We start from the raw sequence: 26819 nt of genomic DNA, 5'->3' as shown, positions 1-26819 counted from the left end.
GCCTCGCGAGGGCTGCGCGCGTAACCTCCGGATTTTACGTGGAGGGTGGGGAGGGAATTTGAAAATTTGGCTGTAGGTCAACTTGATTAACAGCAGTTAATGAATGTCTCTCCAAGAACGTATCCAAACCTTTTTTTAAACCCAGCTACACGAACTGCCCTAACCACATCCTCTGGGAACAAATTCCAGAGCCTGGCACAGATCAGTAGTACAATAATAAAGCATAAAGAAAAAATTTAAGAGATCAACACAACACTTTAACTTTGGCTGTTGCGTATTATGGTCGCTAAACTTTGTTTTCGCCTGCGCCTTCGCAAATCGCCCAAACGCCGATGCAGTCCGTTAAAGGGACCGCCTCGCCCGACTCGTGGAAGGGTGTGGATGACGTCACCTGTTACCGTTGCATTTCACGTCGGGGATGGGGATGGCGGGGTAACGTCACGCAGGGGCGGTGCCGCAGCAGTTGGACAGGCGAGGGAGCGCGAGCGGCGGCCGCACTATTACAGCATTGCCGAGCAGCTGTTCCGGCGACCCCCGAGAGCAACCATGGACACCACCAGTGAGCAAGGTGAGGAGTTCCCTCCCGGCCTTGGCCTGCCTCCTTCCGCTCTGACTGTAGCGGTTGTAGTGTGTGAGAAAGAGAGAGAGACCATTGCCCGGGGCGTCTGCGTTGGAGCATGTGTGTGTGACCCTCCTCCTCATCCACCACCACTCTTTGTGGGGCTGCTTTAGGATGGTTGTAGAGTGTGTGACCCTCTTCCAGCCCTGGGGTGGTTTGTTTGCAGGGTGTTGTATGTCGGCTCCGTTTGAGTTTTGATTTTCTTTGCACGGCCGTGGCGTTCCCAATGCTCGCAGGGCAGAGAGAGCCGTGTTGTGGTTTTGTGTCTTTCTCCGTCTTGTCTCTTCCCGTATATGTCTATAGCCGCGGTGATTGAACAGCTGAGGGTCTTGCAAATGCTTCTTTCCCTTCTTGTTTTTGTTTCCTTTCGCCTCTTTTCCTCTGAGTCACTAATGTTTGGTGAGTTGGAGGCTGAGGGGATCCCGGGTTGTACCCTTTCCATGCAGACTGGCAGTTCCTCTTTCTGAAGGGAGGCGTCGTAAATGTGAGTTGCTGGCAGTGTGGTAAACAGCAGACGTGTCTCATCTAGCTGAAATCAGTCTGCAGGATTCTTTTTCAGAATTATGTATTATATGTTTCATGCTTCAGTTCTTTCTGCTGGAGGAAAAACGAACAAATATGTAAAACGAAAACTAACTTTTTTTTTTTTTTTGAGATTCCCGTACTTTTGGTGGTACTTGCAAATGTGTCTGGTGAGATCACACAGTACTTTTGAAAAAAAAAATTCTGTTTGATAGTCATTACCGAAAATAGACATGGATGTGTATACACGCACATATTAGCTGGAGGCCCTTATTCACTTCTCTCCTCACCCACTTCTCAACTTGATCTCAGCAGTTTACCCCATCTCCAGTACATTTTATATTCCTTCTCTTCATATCTGGCCGAGATATGTGCCACCCCACCAACTCCAGCCTGAATCCAATGAATCATCCCCTTCCCTTGCTCTAACTGGACTGGATTCCACCAGTCTTGATATTTCCACTTTATACCTATCTACTTGCTTCTCTGGTTCTCTAATGCTCCCTCCAAGGAGTGACTAAGCAGGTGCAATTTTTTTTGTAGCATTGCATTTCTTTCTATAGCACAAAGAAAAATGTATGAGCAACCATGTCTGTGTGATGCTCCAAAATGTACGAGCAATCGCTTATGTGCTCAGCTTGGAGAGAACTATGTTGCAGTCCTGTTTTCCAGGCGGCTCCATTACTGACTTCCTTTGGTCCTGCTGACATCCTTTTCCACTCCATGCATAGGTTCCTCAGTAGTGGATGAGGTGAACACCAGTCCTAGTGGCCACTAGTCTTGCACCAAAGCATACATGCTAACTTGGAACATATGTACAACTCAGCTTGTGTGTACTGGATGGTGGGGTGTATGTACACACCCCACTGACTGTTGACACACCAACTGGTGAGCTAAACATATAGATATTTATCTAGATGCACTTGTTTTCTTTAGGCTTTGTTGCGTCCTTTTGCCCTGATACATAATTTATATTTTTATATTTTTTGGAAGTTTTATATATGCCTACCTTGAATTCTGAAAAGACCTGAGTAACTTTTTAAAAATTGCTAATTTGTTTGTCAAACTTAACTCAGTGAGTTATGTTTTTTGAACTCATTGCTTTCTTGAGTTCAAAGATTAGGCTGGCTGAAAGCCTCCATACTTCTCTCTTTAGAACAACTGTGCAGTAGGAAGACCCATTAGAGGTTAATGGTGAGATTTGTTTGCAAAAGGATACCCCTCCCCAATTTGTGGACTTGTTTTTGTAACAAGGTGTTAATTGTTTTAGTAAATTTTTGCCTTTGTTTTTCCATTTCATCTCTTGTTAATGTTTTCCATGCACATTATCTTTTGCAGTATAAAATTAATAAAAAGTTAAATTAAAAAGAATTAAAGCATCCTGATTACCTTAAAAACATAACCATGGGAGTGATTATGCAGAAGGAGAATTAAAATTTGACAACTATTGCATCAGGAGTGAAATACAAATCATTATGAAAAAATGGTTTAGTTCAGTTTTCTTAATTATCTAAATACTGTTGCTTTAATTTGCTTTTGTGCTTAAGTGTTTGAAAGATGGAAATGTAAAAGATTCTTTTTTTGTATATTCTTTTAGCAGTCAATAAAACATTCTGCTTTTTTAAAACAGCAACCCAAAAAAATCTGTAAAACAAAATATATACCCTTTTTCGAGTCTGTGTGTTCGCTTGGCCAGGAATCAGGAGAGTATTGACCCCCCTGATGAAGCTTTGACCCGAAAACTCTGCAACATTCTCAGTCCTAGCTGATCTGGGAATGGAACCCAGGTCCTACTACTTGACATTTCTATAGTGTTACTAGGCAGACCATCCCAGCTCTGTGGAGCTTACAATCTGTAATTGAGACTGACAACAGTTCTCCCCCCCACCCCAGTAATTACTTAACTATTATAGTAAAACTTGTTTAATGTGAGAGGGATGAAATCGGGAATGTGTTTGCATTTAAAAACATTCTCAAAGAGGTGGGACTTGTGTATGAGCAGAGAGAGGGAGTATGATGCACCAACACAGGAAGACCATTCTAGGCACGTGTTTCCCCAAGATAAATTAGAGTCTGGAATAGCCACAGAGAAGGGCATAGAAAGAACACCTTGTCCACTAAATGGAGACCACCAGGAGATATAGGGGAGATTAGAGAGGGTGGAGCTGCAGAGTGCATTTATTTGTAAGTGAGAAGAATGAATGCAGACGCAGGGTGCCAAGGTAGAGCCATTTTATTACAAACTTTTAAATACTGGTTATAATAGGAATATCCTGCCAAGTGGTTTCCATTTAAACATTTATGTATACCCCCCCCCAAAAAAAAAAATCACATACAGGTGAGTGGTAATCCAAAAGATGAGATTTGGATTCAGAGTGAAAGGTTGGAAACATGGTACTATGCTACCAGGATCTTGATGCTTCAGGCACTCTTTTTTTTTTTTTTTTTTGGGAAACTGTCAGGTCGATACAGTAAAGTGTGCTCCGTCGGAGCGCACTGTCAGCCTGCTCTGGACGCGTGTTTTCCCTTACCCCTTATTCAGTAAGGGGAGGAAAACACGCGGCCCACCCGCGGCACCTAATAGCGCCCTCAACGTGCAAATGCATGTTGATGGCCCTATTAGGTATGTGCGCGGGATCCAGTAAGTAAAATGTGCAGCCAAGCCGCACATTTTACTCTAAGAAATTAGCGCCGACCCAAAGGTCGGCTCTAATTTCTTCCGACGCCAGGAAAGTGCACAGAAAAGCAGTAAAAACTGCTTTTCTGTGCACCCTCCAACTTAATATCATAGCGATATTAAGTCGGAGGTCCCCAAAAGTAAAAAAAAGTAAAAAATAAATAAATAAATAAATAAATTTGAATTCGGCCCGCGGCTGTCGGGCCGAAAACCGGACGCTCAATTTTGCCGGCGTCCGGTTTCCGAGCCCGTGGCTGTCAGCGGGCTCAAGAACTGACGCCGGCAAAATAGAACGTCGGCTGTCAAACCCGCTGACAGCCGCCGCTCCTGACAAAAAGGAGGCGCTAGGGACGCGCTAGTGTCCCTAGCACCTCCTTTTCCCTGTTTTTCCCGCGTCACCTCATTTAAATACTGAATCGCCCGCACCGGCGAAGGGCCGGTGCGCGCCGGGAGAGCGGGCGTTCGTCCGCTCTCCCGCGGTCTTACAGTATCGTCCTGTGTGATAGGAGGCAAAAGACTGTCGTGCACAGACTGGGAGAGGGACCTTGGGATGATCATCTGGCGATCTGAAAGCAGGGAAGCAATGTGACAAGGCAGTTGTTAAAGCCAGAAAGATGCTGGGCTGCATAGATAAAAAGGAAGGAAAAAGGGAAGTGATAATGCCCTTGTACAGGTCCTTGGTGAGATCTCATCTAGAGTTCTGTGTTCAGGTCTAGAAAACATATCTGAAAAATAGCGATAGGATGGAAACGGTCCAGAGGAAGGTGACCAAAATGGTGTGGGGTCTTTCAGAAAACTTATGAAGAGAGGCTGAAGGATCTAAATATGTATAATCTGGAGGGAAGAAAAGGTGCGGGAGAGATGATACAGACCTACAGATACCTATGTATTAATGATGCACAAACTTTAAATCTTTTCCATTGGAAAGTAAAAAGTTGAACTAGAAGTCAGGATATGAACTTCCAGAGGGGATGAGACAGAACCAATATCAGGAAATATTTCTTCATGGAGAGGGTGGTGAATGCCTGGAATATCCTCTCAGAGGTGGTGAAGATTAGAACAGTTAATGAATTCAAAAGGATATTAGACACAAACTGCAGATCCCTAAAGAATTGAAGAAAGGGATGGTGTGACATTTCTGCATGGGAGTAACATGCACAGAATGGCAGTTACTACAATAAGCAAATTGCTGGACAGACTAGATGGACTATTTGGTCCTTGTCTGCTGTCATTACTATATTACATGTTATTAACAGCAAAAATAAGCAAAACTAGTTATGCAATGCACAACTTAATTCAACAAAATGTTAAAACTAAACATCTCAGAAATACACAGTAAGCATGATGGGGTAGATTTTATAAATGTACGCGCGGGCATACTTTTGTTCGTGCACCAGGCGTGAACAGAAGTACTCTGGATTTTATAAGATACGCCCGTAGCCGCGCGTATCTTATAAAATCCAGGGTTGGCGCGCGCGAGGGGGTGCACATTTGTTTAACCTGCGTGCGCAGAGCCCAGCGTGCGCTGCCTGTTCCCACCCCCCACCTTTGTTGGCAGATTTACGCCTGCGGGCTTCTGGTGCTCCATCACCCGACCCGGGGGCTGGTCCGGAGGCCTCGACCATGCTCCGGGCCGGCGCCGCGTCACTCGCGGCCCGCCCCCGAAACACTGCGTCACTCACAGCACACCCCCTGACACGCCCTTCCATGCAAGTCCCGGGACTTACGCGCGTCCCGGGGCTTGTGCACGCCGCCGAGCCTATGCAAAATAGGCTCGGTGCACGCAGGGGGCGTTTGGAGTAGGTTTTTGGGGGGTACGTGTGTATCGTACGCGCGTACCCCTTTGAAAATCTACCCCAAAGTGTTCAAAAGTATCACGAAATAGCTATTTGAAATAGGTGCCCTCTTAGCTTGAAAGAAGTTTTATCCATGAAAAGAAGGGTAACATGGTAATGATGCTGGAGGAAAATAAGCCCCGCAGCTGAATGTCGATAGAAAAATGTATATGGTGGGTTTGGGAAGAAAGCTAACAAATTCAGTTTTGTTCCTGTTTAAGCTGGTGGGATATCTAGTCAGTTATCTTAGAGATAAACCAAGATCTGAGATTGGATTAAGAGTGGAAGGTTGTGTACATGGTACTATGCCACCAGGGTCTTAATTGAAGCTTTAGGCTCCTTTTTTTTTTTTTTTTTTTTTTTTAGCTTGCCATTGCTTCATTGGGACTTTGTGCCAAATTATTCTGTTTAACAGATAATTCGAATTTAGTGCTGTTTCTCTGAGGACCAGCATAATAGCAGTTCTCACACGTGTGATATTATCAGATGGAACCCAGCATTGAATTTTGTCCTGTCAAACCTGATTTTTTTTTTATTGGGTGACCTAGAGAATCGGATCAGGGAAGAGTGCTTGATGTGATTTACTTGGCTTTTAGTAAAGCTTTTGATACAGTCCCACATATAAGACTTGTGAACAAAATGAGAAGCTTGGGAGTGGGAGCCAAGGTAGTAGTATGGAATGTAAACTGGTTGACTGACAGGAGCCACTGTGTAATGGTAAATGGAACCTACTCTGAAGAAAGAATGGTGTTAAGTGGAGTGCCACAGGGATCTGTTTTAGGACCAGTTCTGTTCAATATCTTTGAGTGATCTGGCGGAAGGGATACAAGGTAAAGCTGGTCTATTTGCCAATGACATTAAGATCTGCAACAGCGAGGACATGTCTGAAGTAGAGAGAATGAAAAGTTATTTAAGAAAGTCTGAAGAGTGGTCAAAGATGTAGTATAACTCCACCCCCTTAAAGCTTTAATCTTCCCTCCCTTTTAAACTCTGACCCCTGTTTATCCCTCTCCTCCCTCCACCCCCGTGTTCTCCCTTTGCTTATCCTACCTGCACCCTAGCACAATTTCGTTCGATTCATCCACATGTAAGTTAATTATTATAAGATTTTTTTCATCAGCCTCTTGCAAGGCATCTGTACATAAGGAATATTTTTCTAATACCATGTTACTTATTGTTCATATGTTTTCTCTTATATTTATTTATTACTTAAGTTCTTCGTTATATGTAATGCTACCAAGCAAGTTTTAATTGTTCGCTGTAAACCGATTTGATTTGCATATAATGTAAGAAGATCGGTATATAAAAAAACAAAAAATAAATAAATAGTTGCTGGGATTCAGTGCCAAGAAGTACAGAGTTATGCATCTGGGGTTGTGGCAATCAAACAAGAGCTTTGTGATGGATGGTGAAAGACTTAATGTGCACGGACTGGGAGAGGGACCTTGCGGGTGATGTCTGATCTGAAGAGAGCGAAGCAATGTGACAAGGTGATACCTAAAGCCAGATGAATGCTGGGCTGCATAGAGACTGGAATAACCAGTAAGAAAAGAGGTGATACTGCCTCTGTACAGGTACTTGGTAAGGCCTCATTTGGAGTACTGCATTCAGTACTGGTGCCTGTATTTCAAAAGGGATAAAGTTGGGATAAATGCAGTCCAAAGAAGAGTGACCAAAATGGAGAGGCGTTAACAATGGAAGACTTAGGAGGAGAGGCTGAAGGATCTGACTATGTATACCATGGAAGAAAAGGTACAGGGGAGTTATGATACAGACCTTCAGATATCTGAAAAGTTTTAATGATGCACAATTGTCAACACTTTTCTGTTGGAAAGAAATCAATAGAACTAGGGGTCATGAAATGAAACTGCAAGGAGGATGACTCTGAACCAGTGTCAGGAAATATTTCTTCATGGAGCGTGTGGTGAGTGCCTGGAATGCCCAATGGAGGAGGTGGTTAAGATGAAAACAGTCAAGGAATTCAGAGGCATGGGATAAACCCGGGATCCCTAAAAGCTAGAGGTTGAAATAAAGAACAGACTGCATTGGGGTAACAGGGGGTAACTTGCTGGAATTGCTACCCTTAACAAATAACAATATTGAGGCTTAATGCAACTCCATCATTGCTCTCTGTTTCAATGGCAGTGAGTGAGAAAAGGGGAATTTGATTCAGACAGCAACCAACAAGGGCCCCAACTTTTATGGCTTGGGGAGCAAATAAAAATTGAAAGAATAGATGGGGAAAGGAGAGAAAATATACAGAAGTGGTGGGAGAGGACATAATCAGCACAGTTTGAGGGGATAGTTCTCAGGATAGTGCATGGAGAAAACATAATTTTCAAAGGATAGTTACCACCAGTAGTAAGCCAGGATACCATTGTCCTTATTCACATCTAGGGTGATGGTAGCCAGCTGCTTACCTAATGATTCAGCAGTTCCTTTATAGGAGTATGGCAAGCTTAAGGTAAGTTGGTGTCCTGCCTCCTGGTTTCTGGAGATGGCCACAAATCTGTCATCAGAAATGGCAATGTTTTTTTTCATGGGGCTGAATTGTCCTCTGTGGAAAGCAAGGGGGCATTGCTGTTAGATAATGGTGTATATCACATTAGAGTAAGAGCAGGTGAATGCTATCCTGATGTGATAGCTGATATTGAGTCCTGTAATAGTGTTGCTCACGTGGATATGTGGACAGATTAGACACCTGGGTTTGTAGTAGGAGCAAGTATTTATTTGAAGTTTTGAGTTTGTTGGTAAGCCAGGACAGGACTACACCTACGGCCTGTGAGAAGATATTGTTTAGGATGAGTTGTAGGTCTTGTGATATGGGAGATGCTTGATTTCTGAAGTTAGTTTACCAGACATACATACCCTCTCTTCTTCCCTTTGGGTGGCGTTCTTTTATTTATCTGTACTTGGCTAAAATGTGAACTAAAAGGTTTCAATGCCTTCTCGGGTTGGAAACTCCTCCACATGTGCAGTAAAATGTTTAGCCTTTATCAGGAAGCTCTGGAAAGCTTGTTTTGCTTAACCACATGACTTGGCTTGTGCAACAGATTTTTCTTTCCCCCCGCCCCCAAGACATCTGTTATAGGTAAGCAATTTTGCTTTATTTATTGCATAATAAATTGGTCCTCATTCAGCAGCTAATGAAAATACTTTTATAGTTGGTTAAAGTGAAAAACTGAGATCTATCATGGCAAACTATATAAATTCATAACACTTCTCTCTCTCTAGTAATTCAGAGTAAGGCAAATAAAAGCTAGATTTGTCACTAGTTCTCTAGTAGGGGAAAAATGTCTGCCAGACCCTGATTATGATTACTAAAATAAATGGACTAGCACCTTGCCTAAATCATGGTTATATTAACATAACTACTAATGTTTAGAATAAAGGATGCATTTTTTTGTGCCTTAAGGTGCAGTGTTAATTTTTGATGACTAACTGGCAGAAGTTTGAACTCTACTTTATTTGTAGCTAAACCTATTTTAAATTAACTGTTTTGGCAAACATACTGTGATAACCTGATACCACGCATAATGTAGAAATATGGCAGAAAGATGGGCCTAGAAAAGATTTTTCTTAGTCTGTAGTACATAAGTTAGACTTACAGGCACATGGAGGGTTTTTGTGAGTTCAAAAAAACAATTACAGGCTTATGATTTCACCAGTAGAATTCCCAGTGAGGCCCTATTAAAACATAACTAAGACTGCCTTAATTGTAATATAATGGTATAGTGTAGATCTTTTTGATTTTGAAGGATCACCATTCGTGATGGTATAAAGGGGCAACTATGGTATGTGAAGAAGAATGGGGGGAAAAAAAGATAATGTTAGACTCCAGCAGTTCTCAATACTGTTTTATAACCTATTCCAATCAGACAGTGGATTTGAATTTTTAAAAACAATGAAGATACTCTTTTTGTTGTGCACTTAAAGCACATCTGAAATCTTTTTTTTCCCACTTGTTTTCTGGGTTAAACTTGAGTATATAGAATGGTAATTACTATATATATTTAATGTATGCATGTCTCCTCTATTCTGCCTTTCCCTAATGGGAAGGCAGGATAGAGAAGATTTGCTAGAAACATTTAAATATCTCCAAGGTATCAATACAGAGGAGAAGGGCCTCTTTCAGTGGAAAAAGAGGTCATGGGATGAGGTTGAAAGGAGGTAATCTAAGGAAATATTTCTTTGTGGAAAGGGATGTAGATGCATGAAACAGTCTCCCAGTGGAGGTGGTGGAGGAAAAGATTATCTGAATTCAAGAAAGCATTTGATAAGCACAGGGGATATCTGAAGGAATGGTAGGGATTGTGGAGCTGAGGGGTTGATGTGGATGGACACTAGATAGGCCGTATGGTCTCTCTTTCTGCAGTTCTGTTTCTAAAGTCCTTTTTTTTTTAGGCAGCTTTTGTCTTAAGCACTGCTTTACATTTCAAAACTTATTGAGTTTTTCTTTTACAACCATAATAACAGAATAGCTGTCACTGGTGTTTTTTTCTGCAGACAACCATTTAGTAACAAAATGGTACACAGTAACAACTGGGAACTCCTCCCCCCCCCCCTCCCACACACACACCCCCCACCTCTCCCCTGCGTTTACCAGAAGTGGTAGAAAACAAAGGTGTCTCCTCTTGGGTATAAAATCATTTAGTATCTGACTTTTTGCCTTTGGTGGGACTGCAAATAGTTATCCCATATCAACAAAGGTTCTGCACCGTTTCTGCAGATCCATTGTTTCCATATATTTCTCATTAATGCATGTAGTGTGTATTTGGTTCCACAAGTCAGTCAAACTGGGAGGATCTTCACCAAGCCAACATTGCAGAATGATTCGCTTAGCCAATATGAGTACTTTGGTATCCTGAGCTTCATAAACCTGCAACTTGGTGTAATTCTATTTAAATGATCAAAGAGAAGCACTCCGACATTCAAAGGGACAGCCCTGTTATTCTATCTACGTAGGAGTGAAGAGCTTTCCAAAAAGTTTGGATTTTAGGCCATACTAAGTCTTAACCACTGCTTTATAATAAATACATTTCCTATAGACTGGTTGTCATGTATGTTAGTCTTGACTGGATTGTATACTTCATAGAAAAGGGATTGTTTCCTTATGCATATCTAATGGTGCTTTAGAAATGATTAATAGTAGTGATATGTAGGAAGTTTTTAACTCTGGATCTAATTTATTATATTCCCATGTAAAGAATGGCTTTTCGGGTTTCTGACCACTTGTTCGTCTTGTGGAATGGCGTTAATTAGGGGCATAAGGCATCTAAAGCTACCATTGCTCGTTGTTTGAAAGAGGCTATCGCTTCTGCATATATTTGCTGCAAGTGGTCTGTTCCTGATGGTTTAAAGGCTCATTCGATCTGATCGCATGCGGCTTCCTGGGTGGAGAACCAGTTGGTATCTCCGCAAGAAATCTGCAGAGCCGCAACTTGGTCTTTGCACACTTTTTTGCAAGACACTATCGTTTAGATGTTCAGGCACCTGGGGTCAACCATTTTGGAATCAGTGTCATTCGAGTGGGACTCTCTAGGTCCCACTCTAGTTAGGGAAGCTTTGGTACATCCCAGCAGTCTGGACTGATCCGGGTACGTACAGGGAAAGGAAAATTGGTTCTTACCTGCTAATTTTCAATCCTGTAGTACCACAGATCAATCCAGATGCCCGCCCATTGGGAAGGGGTGAGAGTCTGCTCATTGGCCTTTTTTCCTATTCACAGCATTTTCTGTTGGATATCATAGGTCCTGCAGAAGAGGATTATTTCCACAGTGTATATAGTTTGGGCTGTTTTCTTCTTGTCCTTGCTTGATCTGATTTTTGATCTGAATGTTTTTTTAGACTGGTTATTCTGCTTTGGTAAGTTTTTAATACTGAAGAGACACAGGTGGCACACCAGACTAAGAGGGGGTGCCCTTCAAGTTTTTCTGTCTCCATCTGCTGGAAAGGAGGCAAAACCTAGCAGTCTGGACTGATCCGTGGTACTACAGGAACAAAAACTAGCAGGTAAAAAACAATTTTCCTTTGTAGCGAATGAATATTTGGAAACCAGTTCATTCTCATCTTTTTTCATGATAGTGTGCTACCTTTTTGTATTTCCTACTTCAGTTACAGCTATGGTATATGTTGTATTTAATTTGTTAATGTAATTTGTAATGGATTTTGAGCTTTATGATGGTATATTTACATATGTATTGTGATTGCAATTCTATGAAATATTTGTGATCATGCCTTGGAATCAGTAGGTCAGGTTTGCCTTGGCCAGACTTTCCAAGGATGCAGTAATCACCATCTTCAAATAATTTAAAGCAGTACATAAAGAGTTGCAGATTTAAAACAACTCTAGGTTAATGGTTAGGGATCATATAGTTAGGAACATTTTGTTTTCCCTGGGAATTTGTTTTTATAACCCTGGGAATTTGTTTTTATAACCAATCAAATGGCAGAAAATAAAGAACTCCCCCCCCCCCCCCCGCCCCATGTGATTTTTCTCTTGTTTTTATATAAAAAATTAAATTCTTGTGGAAAATTAAACTGAAAATGAGGGTCCCTAAATATAGTGCCCATTAGACTATTGTTAATATGCTAGGTACACCCTGCAGTAAGTGAAGGAAAGTTATTTATATCAAGAGTAGTCTTTACTGCATTTCAAATTTAAAAGGAGTCCAAAAGAGAAAACCTCTTCTAAACTGCATTGAGCAATATTAAACATTGTCAACATTCAGTAACTACAGATTTTGAAAATATTTTTAATTAAGATGTCATTGGGGAAAACGTAGGGGCTGGCAGTCAGTAAGCCAGCAAGCAACTAACAGTTCGATACTGTAAGGCCGCGGTAGAAACAGTGCGGCAGTGTCAGGCGCACCCTTCCTCCCTGCACGCACAGTTCTCTTCACTTAGCGCCCGATACTCTCTTCTAATTGCATGCAAATGCATGCCGCGGCTGCGAAGCCTTAGGCAAGCGTTAGGACCGCGCAACCCATTTTACTGTATAGAGCGCCTATACAGTATCCTGGGTTCGCGGGCCTAACGCTTCACGGCCGCGCTGGTATCTGTTATTTCAAATGTCATTTCAAATGACATTTGAAATGACAGGTACCAGATGTTCCCCGATGCTCAGCAAACTTTCCCCCAGCCCCCGCTTACCTGCCCTGGCCCCGTCCGGTCTCCGGTCCAGCCCGTCCGGTCTCCTGCAGCCCCATCCGGTCCCCTCCTCCCGAAGCAAAAAAAAAACAAAACAAAAAACCGAAAAAGTAGCAAGGCTCGGGCCTGCTACGGTAGTCCCTTCTCCCTTCTCCTCTCCGTGCGATTCTCCTCTGTGCGATCCTCCCCTCCCCTCCGTGCGATTCTCCTCTCCGTGTGATCCTCCCCTCCGTGCGATTCACCTTTCCGTGCGATTCTCCCCTCCGTCCCTTCTCCCCTCTCCTCTCCGTGCGATTTCAGCGCTCAAGGCAGTCACGGCATGTGACTGCCTTGAGCGCTGAAATCGCACGGCCATTCCTTCACTGCCTTGCATTCATCCAGGCAGAGGGAGCCGGAGGCCGTTTTCGCCGCTGGCTCCCTCTGCCCGGATCCCGCCGCCCGTCTGAGACTATCGCGCGTCCACCCGCCGCCGCCTGGAACAGGCGCCCACCCGCCCGCGGCCTAGATTTTACACGCGACCACTCGCTCCCCGGCTCCCGCCACCGCCCGCCTGGACCCACGTGGCCCTCCGACAGGTATTTAAAAATTTTTATTTTTTTTTCTGACAGGTTTTATGTGTCCCACAGCATTACATTTTCTCGATCATCTCTGTATCGCTTTTTTTTTTTATTGTGTTTTATTGTGTTTCAGTATTTTAAGTGGTGTCGATGGGTTTGCTACAAGACTCACAGTCCTAACACCTACTAGGGGGAGGCGGTAAACTAACACGTTAAGGCCGCGGCAAAACAGCGGGTTACTAAGGAGATAATATCAGCGCCCGTTACAGTATCGGAGGGGAATATCTAATTCCTTCATTATACAGCTAATTCGTTCATTTACACATCATCTACATGCTGGGTGCGGAAAGGGTTATGTGTCTATTTTAGGAAGCGCTAAGGACGCGTGAAACTGGAGACTGTATCGCTGGATGGCCTTACTTGTCTGTATTGTGCGCTCCCAGCACGTTACAGATGGGAAATCTTCAACCGCACGTTACTGTATCGACCTGTAAGTTATCTGGCTAAAATTTATTGAATATCCTGGAAAAATTATCTAGCTGAATAAATGTCTTGCTGAGTATACTCTCCTATAGGTTATCCAGTAACTTTGCCTGGAAAGTTTAAATTCTACCTGGCTATTTTTGAATATAACAGATTTAGGTTTAAAAGTTATCTGGCTGCATGTGCTTAGGTAACTTGCCAGTTAAGTGGTAGCAAGAATGACACATTAAAAAAAAGATTCTGGCTATTAGGCCTGCCCCCACCACAGAAAACAGTTAAAATTAATTGGGTCTATAGTATTAAACCTCTGACCCCCCCCCCCCCCAGCCCAATTAAAAAAAAAAAATTAGGCATTCTGAAGTGGGATTCCCCCCTCCCTTCTTTCCCCATTTGGTCCAGAAAACAGATATTTACTCCTCCTCCCCCCATCCATTCTCAGCCAGGAGCAGTAGTCTTACCTGCTTCTGTCATTTCCAGCTTTGCTCTGATAGCATTGGGAGCATAGGAGCTTTAATCCTACATGCCCAATGTTGCTATAAGAGCACTGAAAGTGCCAAGAGAGGGTAATTTGTGAGTTGTGCCTAAATGCCTTTGAATATCAACCCCATGTCATCAGTCAACTTTTTTTTTTGGCCTTGCTGGCTCTTTGTTCTGAAAATAGGTAATGCATTATATGTGAGGCACCAGTGGGGGAGGGTTGGCAGAGGTCTAAAAATCATTGACCTTGGAGTTGGGAGGCAGGAGCTCTGAGTGAGCTATGCTGATGGAAAAATGGCAAGCTGTAGAACTGTTCGTGTGGGCTGGGCCATGCCCACCCAGGATGGCTCATTAGTCTTGGGGGAATTCTGCACTATTGCAGAGCGCAGAATTGCCATTTTCTGCACAGAAATTGCCAGAGGAGACCCTAGCATACAGGAAACGGAGCACGCGAAGATGAAGGCCCCGGTGCGCGTGAATATGTAAGAGCAGAGGGGGAGAGGTGTGAGGGGGTGGGAATGCTTGAGGGTGGGTGCCTGAGAGAGGGAGCCTATATGAGGAGATTGTGAAGGAGTGTATATGTATGAGAGAGTGGGAGCTAGTGTGTATGAAAAACGGATTGTGTATGTGAGGGTGCTAGCCTGTGTGAAGGGGTGCATGAGAGTGAGAATTAGCCTGTATGAGAGAGAAATGGAGCTTGTGTGGGTGTGTATGCAAGAGAGAGGGACCCTGTATGAAGGGATGTGTGTGAGAGAGTGAAAGAACCTATATAAGGGTGTGTGTATGTGCACTAGAGAAGAGTGAGCATGGGAGTGACAGAGGGAGCCTGTGTGAGGGGCAGTACTGAGAATGGGGTCAAACTCTGGGACTGGTGATAGAGTGGAAGGGGTTGAGCCGAGAGATACTGGCAGGTGGAGGAGTTGGGGCCTGAGAGGGCAAAGTGGCCAGGGGAGTAGGGAGAGTGAGTGGATGGGACACTTACAGTGAATTTCTAAGGAAATTCTGCATCTCTAATTTTTTTCTGTATTAATTTAACATGTAATTACTTAGACTGTTATGTCAATTGTGTTTTGACCAATATAAAGTTTACAGGATTTTAAGTTTTTGTGTGCAAAATTTTTAATTTTTTTGCACAGAATTCCCCCAGGAGTAGCTCATTGACCCGGAAATAGCCAACCCCCTTCCAACACACCTGTTTTAAGTGTAAGCCATCTGAGAACTCTCTGCTAGCACAACAATCTTTCCGAGCTGTGTTGTAACTTATTGAGCTGCTGGAATCTCGCATGTTACTTGCCAAGTAGAGGTGTTTAAAATCATGAGACGTCTAGAACAGGTAGATGTGAATCGGTTATTTACTCTTTCGGATAGTAGAAAGACTAGGGGGCACTCCATGAAGTTAGCATGTGGCACATTTAAAACTAATCGGAGAAAGTTCTTTTTTACTCGATGCACAATAAGACTCTGGAATTTGTTGCCGGAGGATGTGGTTAGTGCAGTTAATATAGCTGTGTTTAAAAAAGGATTGGATAAGTTCTTGGAGGAGAAGTCCATTACCTGCTATTAAGTTCACTTAGAGAATAGCCACTGCCATTAGCAATGGTTACATGGAATAGACTTAGTTTTTGGGTACTTGCCAGGTTCTTATGGCCTGGATTGGCCACTGTTGGAAACAGGATGCTGGACTTGATGGACCCTTGGTCTGACCCAGTATGGCATTTTCTTTTCTTAAGGGAAACTTACTTTGCTGTTTTATTTTCTCCCTCCTGCATATTATAACTCAGGAACCTATGTTATGTTTAAGACGTTTTCTTCTTTAAAACTGCTTGTAAAGCAAGCCTTTTGAGTTTTTGCCTGAAACGGACAATAACATTATACAAAAAAGGCTAAGAAAAGTGAAACACAAAAAAAAATACAAAATTATAGATCGACTCTTAAGAGTAAGCACTAAATAATAATAATTAGCTTGATCATCATATCTTGTAGCCACTAGTGGCATATTAATTGTCTTGGATCTGGGTATGCCAACAAATTTATAATCATAGGTCATATGTAGTCACTATCACTTTTCTTGAGAATTTTCTTAATGCAAATAAGTGCTTCTCAGGCAATGTGTAACCAGGAGTGCAACAGTCTAGCACTTCATGGATTGAATGAGGAAATATAGTCATATTTCATAGATTTTCTTTTTTCTTTTTTTTTTTAACTTTCATTTGATTTGCTCTGGGTACAATATCTTGATTGCCTGTTTTCCTGCTACTGTTCCTTTCAAGATGGCAGCAGGTCAGTATCTTCCTATACAGGAACAGTGATTCTTACTTTCATGCTTACATTCAAGCCATTACTGCTGTTTACATCCACAGCTTGTATCTTTTCCACCACAGTGAAAAACGTGATGTGGTATATGAATTAAGACACACCTGAGGTTTTCAGGATACAATGTGATTCAGTGTGCATTTTTTTTTTTTTTAAGAACAGTTAGGCGATGCAGTCACTTCCAATGTCATGTAGTGTTTATTTCCAGGAATGTGGATGATATTGAGCACCAGCAGCAAGTAATGTGACTTATTCTTGATGGATGAGGCAGCAATGTGATGACTTCACCCATCAGGAAGTGCAGTGTTAACAGGAACGGTTACTTTCCCCTGATGCAGAAATGGTTTTGAAACCCTGATTTAGCATTGGGATATTATGGAACTTATTTATAGAAGCTTGCACTCCTGATTACACACCTTCAGATAAGAACATAAGAAATTGCCATACTGGGTCAGACCAAGTGCTATCAAGCTCATTATCCTGTTTCTACCATTGGCCAATCCAGGCTACAAGTACCTGGCAAGTACCCAAAAAGTAAGTATATCCCATGCTACTGATTCTAGTAATAGCCGTGGCTATTATCTAAGTCAGCTTGATTAATAGCAGGAGACTTCTCCTCCAAGGTATAGAACAGGTAGATGTGAATCAGTTATTTACTCTTTCAGATAATAAAAGGACTAGGGGGCACTCCATGAAGTTAGCATGTGGCACATTTAAAACTAATCTGAGAAAGTTCTTTTTCACTCAACGCACAAGTAAACTCAGGATGGTTAGTGCAGTTAGTGTAGCCTTGTTTAAAAAAGGATTGGATAAGTTCTTGGAGAAGTCCAATATCTGCTATTAATTAAGTTGACTTAGAAAATAGCCACTGCTATTACTAGCAACAGTAACATGGAAAAGACTTAGTTTTGGGTTCTTGCCAGGTTCTTATGGCCTGGATTGGCCACTGTTGGAAACAGGATGCTGGGCTTGATGGACCCTTGGTCTGACCCATTATGGCAATTTATGTTCTTAACTTATCCAAACCTTTGTTAAACTGAGCTGCACTAACCACATCCCCTGGCAACAACAAATTACAGAGCTTAATTGTGCATTGAGTGAGATTTTTTTTCCGATTTTTAGTTTTAAATGTACTACATGCTAATTTTAAGGTGTACCCCATAGTACTTCCATTATCCAAAAGAGTCCATCAAGCTAGGGTGAGACTTTCCTCACTCCAAATGATATCACATCTTCACCAAGGTGTACTGTGCTGTTTGTCATCTCACTCTGCATGTAACACTGGCACCTAAACCAACACCTCACCTCGAGCTATATTCAATTTTGTTACGCCAAAGAAAGATGACACATTAGATTCTGTTAGATTTGAAAGGGGTCAAAAAGTGGTTAAAGATACCCCATTTCAGAATGAAGACTCTTCACTTAGACATGGCAGCCTAAGAAAAGGAGAATTCTTGAGGTTGTTAGACCTGGCGGAGGCTTGTCTTCATATTCCCATTAGGTCAAGATTTCTTGTTTTGTATTTTTGGTCATCAGTTTCAGGCTCTACTCTTTGGACCTTCATCAAGGTAATGGTGGTAGTAGCAGTAGTGAATTATTGTTCATCCTTATTTAGATGATTGTCTTATCAGAGCAAAAACTGCACAGAAGAACCAGCAGGCCTCAGCCACAGTGATCAAGGTCTTGGAAAAGCTGAGCTGGGTAGTAAACTGCACAAAGAGCAATCTAGAGTCTTCAGACACTGGACAAGGTTGGGTCCCCCCCCCCCCCCCTCAAAAAAAAAAAAAAAAAAAAAAGGCAAAAAAAAAAGCTGATGGAACAAGTGGGATTGTTCCACTGGCTAAACTCTCTGAGGTTACTGGATTATCTACAGTTGCTGGGACTTATTTTAAAATTACCCTCCCTTCCTACTTTCAGGGCGGGGTACAAGAAAAGGTACATAATAAAACTACATAAGGCAGTTGTTTGGACCTAGCTACACCTGCATATCCAGAGAAAATAACTTTTCGCCGTGCCTGTGGAGACGGAGCAAATAACTTTTTCCTTGGTCCCTGGACCCCGTGACACTCGGAGGAGGAGACTGCCTACAAATCGGCGGGGCTGCGGCGCCTCGTCACCGCCGGCGCGTCACCAAAGCCGCGCGCGGGGCTTTGTCCAGCTTAGTCCGAGCGTGGACGGAGTGGAGGCGGAGAATATAGGTCCTCTCAGCTGCCGGAGACCAAAGCGTGAGTTGATTTCGTGGGAAAATTACCTGGGAATTTATTCGTGACTGTAATGCCTCATACAAAGAGAAAGGGGAAAGTCAGAGGAGACCCTCCAAATCCTCTGACCAGTACCCCCTCGCAACTTACGCCAGGCCTTGGTATGAGTACAGAGCAATTACGATCACCACTGGACTTAAACATCTCATTGAGCCCTGGAGAACGCGTGATTCCTCCACCGCCCAGCCTTGCACAAGCTCCTGCTTTGGGAGGTAGCTTCCCACCCATCGGGTTGAGTGAATCTACCCCTGATAGAGGGAAAACGGAGAGAGAGGGTGCGAGGTCTAAAAGTGGGGGGAATACAATTGAATTCCTCACAACTTTACCATCTATGGCGAGTGAAGGGAGGACAGAGCTCTTGGATAAGAGAAATGAACTCTGCCCTCTAGGATCAGTAAGTTTAAATAACTCTTTGGGCTCACAGCCACACCCAATAACGCTGGAGACTATTTGGTCCACCCTGACTGATTTGAAAACAATAATTTTGTCCTTAAATGCAACTGTTATGGGAACAAAAGATCAAATATCTAAAGTTGACCCTTTAGTGTCACAACATGAAGAGAAAATAGCTAGTTTGAGTACTAGGATAGACCAGGTAGAGAAAGTTCAGATTAGTCTGATACAGGGAGAGTCTATAAATACAAAAAAAATAGAGAACATCGAAAACCTTATGAGGTATAACAATTTGAGAATCTTAAATTTCCCTAAAGTGAAATTAATTTCTCCCTATGAGCAGTATAAACAATACCTAATGGAGAATTTGAAGTTAAAAATAGGAGAAATTCCACCTATTGAAAAAATCTTTTTTGTAGTGATGGGGAAAAAAGAAAAATGAAGTAATTCAACATAATACTCAGCAAACAGAAGTAGGTAATCTGACGGCCTTTCTGGAACAGTCAATGACTGAACAAATAGAATATCATGGCACATTATGTGTAAAATTTTTGAATAGTGGTGACAGATAAGATATTAAAACTTGCATTGATAAATAGGGAGAAATTATATTTAAATCAAAAAATTTGGACATATCCTGATATATCCAGGATGACTCAAGTGCGTAGAAAGCATTTTCTTCAAATGAATTCTGAATTAAAGTCTATTGGGGCTCAGTATATGTTATACTATCCTAGTAAGTGTGTGGTAAAATACCAGCAGGAAAGGTTTGTGTTCTTTGAACCTTTAGAGTTACGTAAGTTTCTTGATGCTAGATTGCCTGTTACTGAATCCTAATCAGAGTTAAATAATTATAGTTGGAACCACAAATATTTCCTTTTATTTTTACTTCTGTTTTGCTCATATTACTAATACGCTTTGGTTCTCCTTTTTTCTTTATAACGGGGATAATACTGTTTGTACATAGAGTAGTGAGGTATTACTATCTCTTTGCTTCGTATTTGTTAAATTCCTGTACCCATTGTAAGGCAAGCGGATATTGCTGTCCGTATTGTTAAAAATTGTATAAAAAAAACCAAAAAAAACCTACATAATTACATATTAATCAAACAAAATCAGACACTGACAGAGTTGATAGACCCCACTATTGTCAATATAGAGGACTTTATAGTGCTCAGATGGTAAATGCCTTTTGAAATGGGTTTTTTAGAGCTTTCTAGTCTTTGATTCTGCTGCTATTCTTATTTCTTTTGTGAGGGAGTTGCATAAACAAGGGCCAGCAATGGAGAAAGCATGTTCCCTAGTCTCTTCAAGAGGGAGTGTCTATGCTCCTCCAGTCAGTGCCTTCTAAATTCTGGATGGAGTATGAATTTTTAGTGTTACTACCTCCCACAGTGAAGGAATATTATGAAATGAAGGTATGAAAAATAACTGCAAGCTTATATTGTATCCGAAATGAAATTGGCCCTTACATTTGGAAAAGTGGGTAATGTGTTTGCATATGTGTGTTCCTGTTAATAGCCTGGCAGCAGAATTTTGGATAATCTGTAAAGGGCGAATTGAATAAGCAGGCAAACCGATGAAAAGTGCATTGTAATAATCCAAACCAGAGAGAAGCAATTTGAAGAACCATTTGAAAATCAGGAGGATCCAGAAGTGATTTTAGATGGCATAAGTTGCAGCTTGAAAAATGAAGTTTGTGTAAGGGCCTTGATGTGAGCATACAAAGTGACATAGATCAATGAGAATGCTGAGATTATGAACTGTTATGGATATGGGTATATTTTGATTTTTGAAGACAACTTTTTTTCAGGAACATGAGAGAACAGAGAGGAAAACAAACTGCCATGCTGGGTTAGACCAAGGGTCCATCAAGCCCAGCATCCTGTTTGTAACAGAGGCCAAACCAGGCTGCAAGAAACTTGCAATTACCCAAACACCAAGAAGATCCCATGCTACTGATGCAATTAGATCTTCTTGGTGTTTGGGTAGTTGCCAGGTTCTTGTGGTCATAATTTTCGGTTTTCTAGTTTGTTTTGAAAAAGCCAGTAATGAATGGTTGTATGACAGCAGCCATAGACACAATCCCATGGCTAAGAGCACACATGTGCCCATTCTTACAGGCACTATTGGCCCATTGAGTACCAATGGGCCAATAGTGCCTGTAAGAATGGGTGGCTTCCCATGGTTGAGCGTCATCTATGGGTATCCTGGGATGTGGCAGAAAGTTTAGATTTGGTGTACAGTCCCAGAGAACCTCATAAAAGGGGTAGATTTGGAACCACCAGACTGGGTCATATTAACCATAGATGCTGGTATGAGTGGGTGGGGAGCTCTTTTTCAAGGCCATCTGGCCCAAGGGTCCTGGTCAAAGGAAGAGGCACTCTGGCCAATCAACATGTTGGAACTCAACAATCAGCCTGGCATTCCAGCAGAGAGTAAAAAGGAAGACAGTTTGACTGTCACAGCAGTGACATATATGAACAAACTCGCAAGCACAGACTCGTAGAGGAAGAGAGTGGGATTCTTGGGTGGAAGAAAACTTTCCAGCTATCAGCAGCACATATTGCAGGAAGGCAAAATACACAAGGGTATTTTCTCAGCAGGAAGAGGCTGAACCCAGGGGAATGGGAACTCAGCCAGGAAGCCTTCTACATGGCAGTGGAATTTAGTCCAATAGTTATGCAGTTTTATGCTTAAGTTCTCAGTCAAACTTCTCTCATATCCACTTTTTCACCCTTCCCCCCCCCCCTTTTCCCTAGTATTTTTTAGGATGTGAGAAAGCAAGAATAAGACATAATTTACAAGGTCAGCACGTAGCTTGTTGGAAAGTACTGAATACTTTTGCTAGAAAAGATAATGTGGACACACAGTATTACTTAAAGAAATGACAGGCTTTTGGGATGTTAGGTAGCTCTCCCCCCCCCCCCCCCCCCCCCCCCCCCCCTGTTCTCCCTTAACAGCTCATAGCTTCCCCCTCCCCCCTTTATTAGAAATAGTCTGGAACATTTTGCAACCCTCTTGGAAGCCTGCAAACTTTCATGGTCACAAGCAGAAAGATACTGAGTACAAAATGGGAGACATGACTTTCTTAAAAGTATAAGACTACCACTTACAGTGAGGCAGGAGATAGAGTTAAAGGTTTTGTGTCCAATGCAGCTTAGCATCAAGCATCTCTTCTAGTGCTGAGATGAAACTCCTAGTAATTGCCCAGAACTCTTATGCTTACTATCTGAGACAATATTTATAAAAATTGCTTTTGTTTTACATTGACATTGGTGATACTTATGCAGATTTTTTTTATTTTTTGGGTATCCTACTGAATGTGTTAGGTTCAGAGAAAATGCACAAAATGGTGATTACAGATAGTGTACAAACCACAAGAAATCCACCATGCAAAGTTATTTTGGCAAAACTTCAGGAGTAGAAACAAAATTGTTCAGAGCATAAGCCAGCCAAAGACATAATATACGGACACAAGGTAGGATGGGTGGATCTTCTGATGAGAGCTGAACTGAGAGAAAGGACTCTGGTACTGTATTGTAATCTGTTTTGTTTCCCAGATGTTCTCAAACATTTTGTTTGTGCATATATTCAGAAAATATAGTTTTCATATTTTCACACACTGTAGTCGGGTCTCTTTTTTTTTGTTTTTTTAGTTGGTTTGTGTGATCCCACATAAAGGCAAATACGTCATTCCTCTACCCATTATAGATAGGCAGGGTGAAACTTATCCCTTGATTGTGATATTAATAGCTCTGGATTGATCAAGAAGACCTTGGTATATAGCTGTAGTAAGACATCTAGTGGAAGTCTGTCCCACCCCCTCCCCCCTGTGGTTTCCCAGAGAACATCAGGTTCTCTCTGGCAGGACCCAATGGCAATGGTAGATCAACTTCCATTCTGTCTTACTCTTGAGAGGAATGCCTGTGAAGCAGAAGATTCTTGGGTGGTAGTGGCCACTGAGCTGAAAGCCTGCAAATTATTAATCTTGTTAGCCTATGTCAGAATCTGGAGACTCTCTTTTGAAGCATATTTTGTATAGAAAATGAGACTACAAGGGTCTTGATTGAGAACCTGTGTGTATGTGTGCAAAGACAGCATGTGTGATTAAGAGCATATATGTGAGAAAAAGCATGTATATATGTGCATGAGAGGAGAAAGTTGCAAGCAAACCATCCCTCTTCCTGCTAACTCAAAACAATCTCAGGTCATCTGGATATCAAACATTCCTAGGTATGCAGAGCAAAGCATTTTTAATCCTTATTTTTCATTATTGAGTCTTTATGCCTGCTATTTGGAAATATTTTATTGGTCTCTAGAAATGTTTGGTATGAGTTTTTAATTATTGGATACTTCATCAGCTGGCTTTACTGATATTGATTTTATATTTCTTGATTTGTTTTATGACACTGGTGATGTTTCTCTTTTTCCTTTGATACACTGCACATAGTCTCTGGCTTGTTGTGGTTTCCAGTTAATACTGGGCCTTTATTTTTTATTTCCTCTGAATTGTAATGAGTAGTGTGTTACAGATGGTGTGTGGTCTGTCAGGTGTGTCACAATGGGGGGAAAAAGGTTGAGAACCACTTATCTGGTAGATGTGCCCTGTACAGGAGAATTTTTAATTGGGGATAAGGTGCAGGAGACTGAGGCTCTGATTAAAGAACATTAATCCTCTCTGCAAAAACTTTCTGCAGTGGCAGGTGGCCAGATGCCAGTTCTCCTGCAAGTGTCCATTTTTCCAGACACACCTCTTCAGTCCTTTTCAGTATTTAACTGCTCCTTGTTTCTCCCTTTGCCAATTTCTAGCGGGCCGCTGCTGCAGAGAGATCAGCAGACAACCCAGCAACTGTTTTAGCTGAAACCTGGAACTAGGTAGTTGGTCTTGAGGCCCTCCTCCACACCCCCTCCGGTAGAGGTGGGGGGAAGAGTCCAGTTCTTCCTTCTGGAATGGATCAGCATCAAGAACGTGTGGGTTCTGAACTTGTGGAATATGTCTGTGCCTATCTCTGCCTCCTCTGAACTAACAGTAATCAGCTTTGTTCTCCCTCTCAATCTACTCAGTTGCAGTTGGATGTAGCCTCTCCATCAGAAAGCAATCAAGTTTGTCCCACTTTAGGACTGTAGCTAGGGATTTTATTCTTGATGCTTTGTAATCTCCAAGAAGTTAGGGGGATTGTTCTGAGAGAGATAATCATCATGAACCTTCTCCATTCGATTCTGCCTTTAATTCTTGCTGGATCTGAAAGGCGCTTATGCATGCCTTTCAATTTACTGTCAAAAGTTCCTCAAGTTCATGATGAAAGAATGTGCACTCCCAGTACAAAGTACTCCTGTTTGGCCTTTTGGTGGTTACAAGAGTATTCACAAAATGTCTCACAGTTGTGGTTGTGCATCTTCATTGGCAGGGAGTCTACATGTTCTTTTTCCTGAATGAATGATCGAGTGAGTATTCCTACTGGAGACAGATCTAAGTCCCTCAGCAGGATCATCTGGCTTCTTCAATCCGTGGGGTTCCTAGTCAGTTTCGCAAAATCCAACTTTCCTTCTTCTGAAAGGATTCAGTTTGTAGAAGCCTGGATAGTCTCTCTTCAGGGGAAAGTGTTCCTCCCTGTTCAGTATGCTGGAGTTGTATGGGGCCTGGTCCCTTCTACAATGAAGCTAGATAGCAAGATCAGTAGTTCTTGTTGTGGGTCAGATGGCCACAGCAGGTCCATGTGATTCCTCAGACTCATTTTGCACATTTATTTATTTATTTATTTATTTATTTATTTAAAATCTTTTTATACCGTCGTTCAGTAGTTTACAGTCACAACGGTTTACATAGAGGCACATATAGTAAGTTGTACATGTATCTGTTTCTGTTATTGGTAATGGAGGTGCCTAATAAGCTCAGTAACATAGTTTCATAATAATGGCTAAATGTTCAACGTTGTTTAATCTGACCTTTGACTATAATAAAAACTGTTAGATTATACAATCTATTTAAGCAGTGCAATAAACAAACATGACATACACACATATAATGTGCTTAGTGCTGTATAAAGATTTTGTGTGTACAGCTTTCAGCGTTTCTCTTTCTCGCTCTCTTTGTGAAAATGCTTCTCTAAAGAGCCATGTCTTTAAGCTCGTTTTGAAATCTCTCTCTAGTCTTATCTCTATGGGCATGGTGTTCCATAGTATCGGTCTGGCCAATGATAGTGCTCTTTCTTTGACTTGTGTGTTTTGCAGTTTTGACTGAGGGGATAGTTAGGAGGGCTTTTTGGCAGATCTCGGGTTTGTGTGGGACATGGACGTGGAGTGCTGTGTTTAGCCATTCAGTTTTTTCGTCATGGATTAGTTTATGTATTGTGCAAAGGGTTTTATATTTTACCCTGTATTCAATTGGCAGCCAGTGTAGGTCAGCTAGCGTTTCAGTGATATGATCTTTTTCTTTTGCCAGTCAGAATTCTTGCGGCTGAGTTTGAGTATTTTGGAGTGGTCTTATTGTCGTGTATGGTAATACTAATAGTAGGGCATTACAGTAGGTCGGTACTGGCAAAAATATTAAAGCTTGTAGGACATTTCGGATGATTTAGTAACGGTTTAAGTTTCCTGAGGACCATTAGTTTGGCATATCCTTCCTTGACTTTTAATGATATGTGTTTGAGGCTGAGTTCTGTGTCAGTTATTACCCCGAGGTTCCGTACTTTCTCATGTGAGATCATTTGGTTCAGTCACTTCCCCTCGGATCTCTAACTCCTGAGATATGAACATTCTTCCAGTATTGAATGATGGTTCTGATGCTGGGTGTCTCGTTGCATGGCCTGGTCCATCAAGTGACCCTGACCACCAAAGTGATGAAACAAATTGTGGAGAGTGCATACCATTCCATCTGGCCACAGGAAGCCTTTGTCCTTTGTGGAGAGTCATATAAAAATCAACTTTCTGGAGCAGAGAGCCCTCCATTATGCTTTAAGGGCTTTCTCCCATCTGCTCTCAAGCAAGAAGAGAACTTATTTAGATAGACAAACCAGGTGGCCTTGTCTTATGAAAACAGGCAAAGAGGAATGGGCTCGTGTGCCCTGTGAGAGGAAGCCCTCTGAATCTGGTCATGGGCCTGTCATCACAAAGCATATCTATAGGTGACTAGATGTGATGACAAGCCCAGAATATGCTGGTGGACCATCTCAGCAGAGTTCTGCAAGTGCATGACTGGTCCTTGGATCAGAAGGTTGTAAATAACTTTAGTTGCTGGTGAGCACCAGTGATTGACCTGTTCTCCTTGTAGGTCAACAGTAAGGTAAAAAAAAAGTTCTGTTCCATGTATCCAAGCAACTACAGATTTAGCTTTTGCACATGACTGGAGCACATGTTTATTCCTTATATGCTTTCAAATACCTTTCATTGCCAAAATTGTCAAGAAGGAACTTGAAAATAAGACAAGGCAAAGGCAATCTTCATAGCACCAGCCTGGCCATGGCAAGTGTGGTATCCATATCTCCATCAGTCTGTCCAAACAGTTTCTAATTCCTTTGGGGATGTTTCAGA

General features: G+C 42.1%; 1 protein-coding gene across 3 annotated transcripts in view; it reads left to right on the top strand.

Moving 5' to 3' along the window:
- The first annotated feature begins 366 nt into the window (after window positions 1-366).
- Window positions 367-26819, top strand: part of TPD52 (tumor protein D52) — a 261978-nt gene continuing 235525 nt past the window's right edge. For all 3 annotated transcript variants that reach the window (XM_029591530.1, XM_029591529.1, XM_029591531.1), the window contains exon 1: window positions 367-568. In XM_029591530.1, the coding sequence (XP_029447390.1) occupies window positions 382-568 (187 nt within the window). In that variant the 5' untranslated portion in view covers window positions 367-381. The remainder of the gene's footprint in view (window positions 569-26819) is intronic.

The sequence above is a fragment of the Rhinatrema bivittatum genome, chromosome 2, assembly GCF_901001135.1.
Source record: "Rhinatrema bivittatum chromosome 2, aRhiBiv1.1, whole genome shotgun sequence".
Lineage (NCBI taxonomy): Eukaryota > Metazoa > Chordata > Amphibia > Gymnophiona > Rhinatrematidae > Rhinatrema > Rhinatrema bivittatum.
Note: the sequence above shows the minus strand (reverse complement) of the source record. Positions and strands in the feature narration are given on the sequence as shown.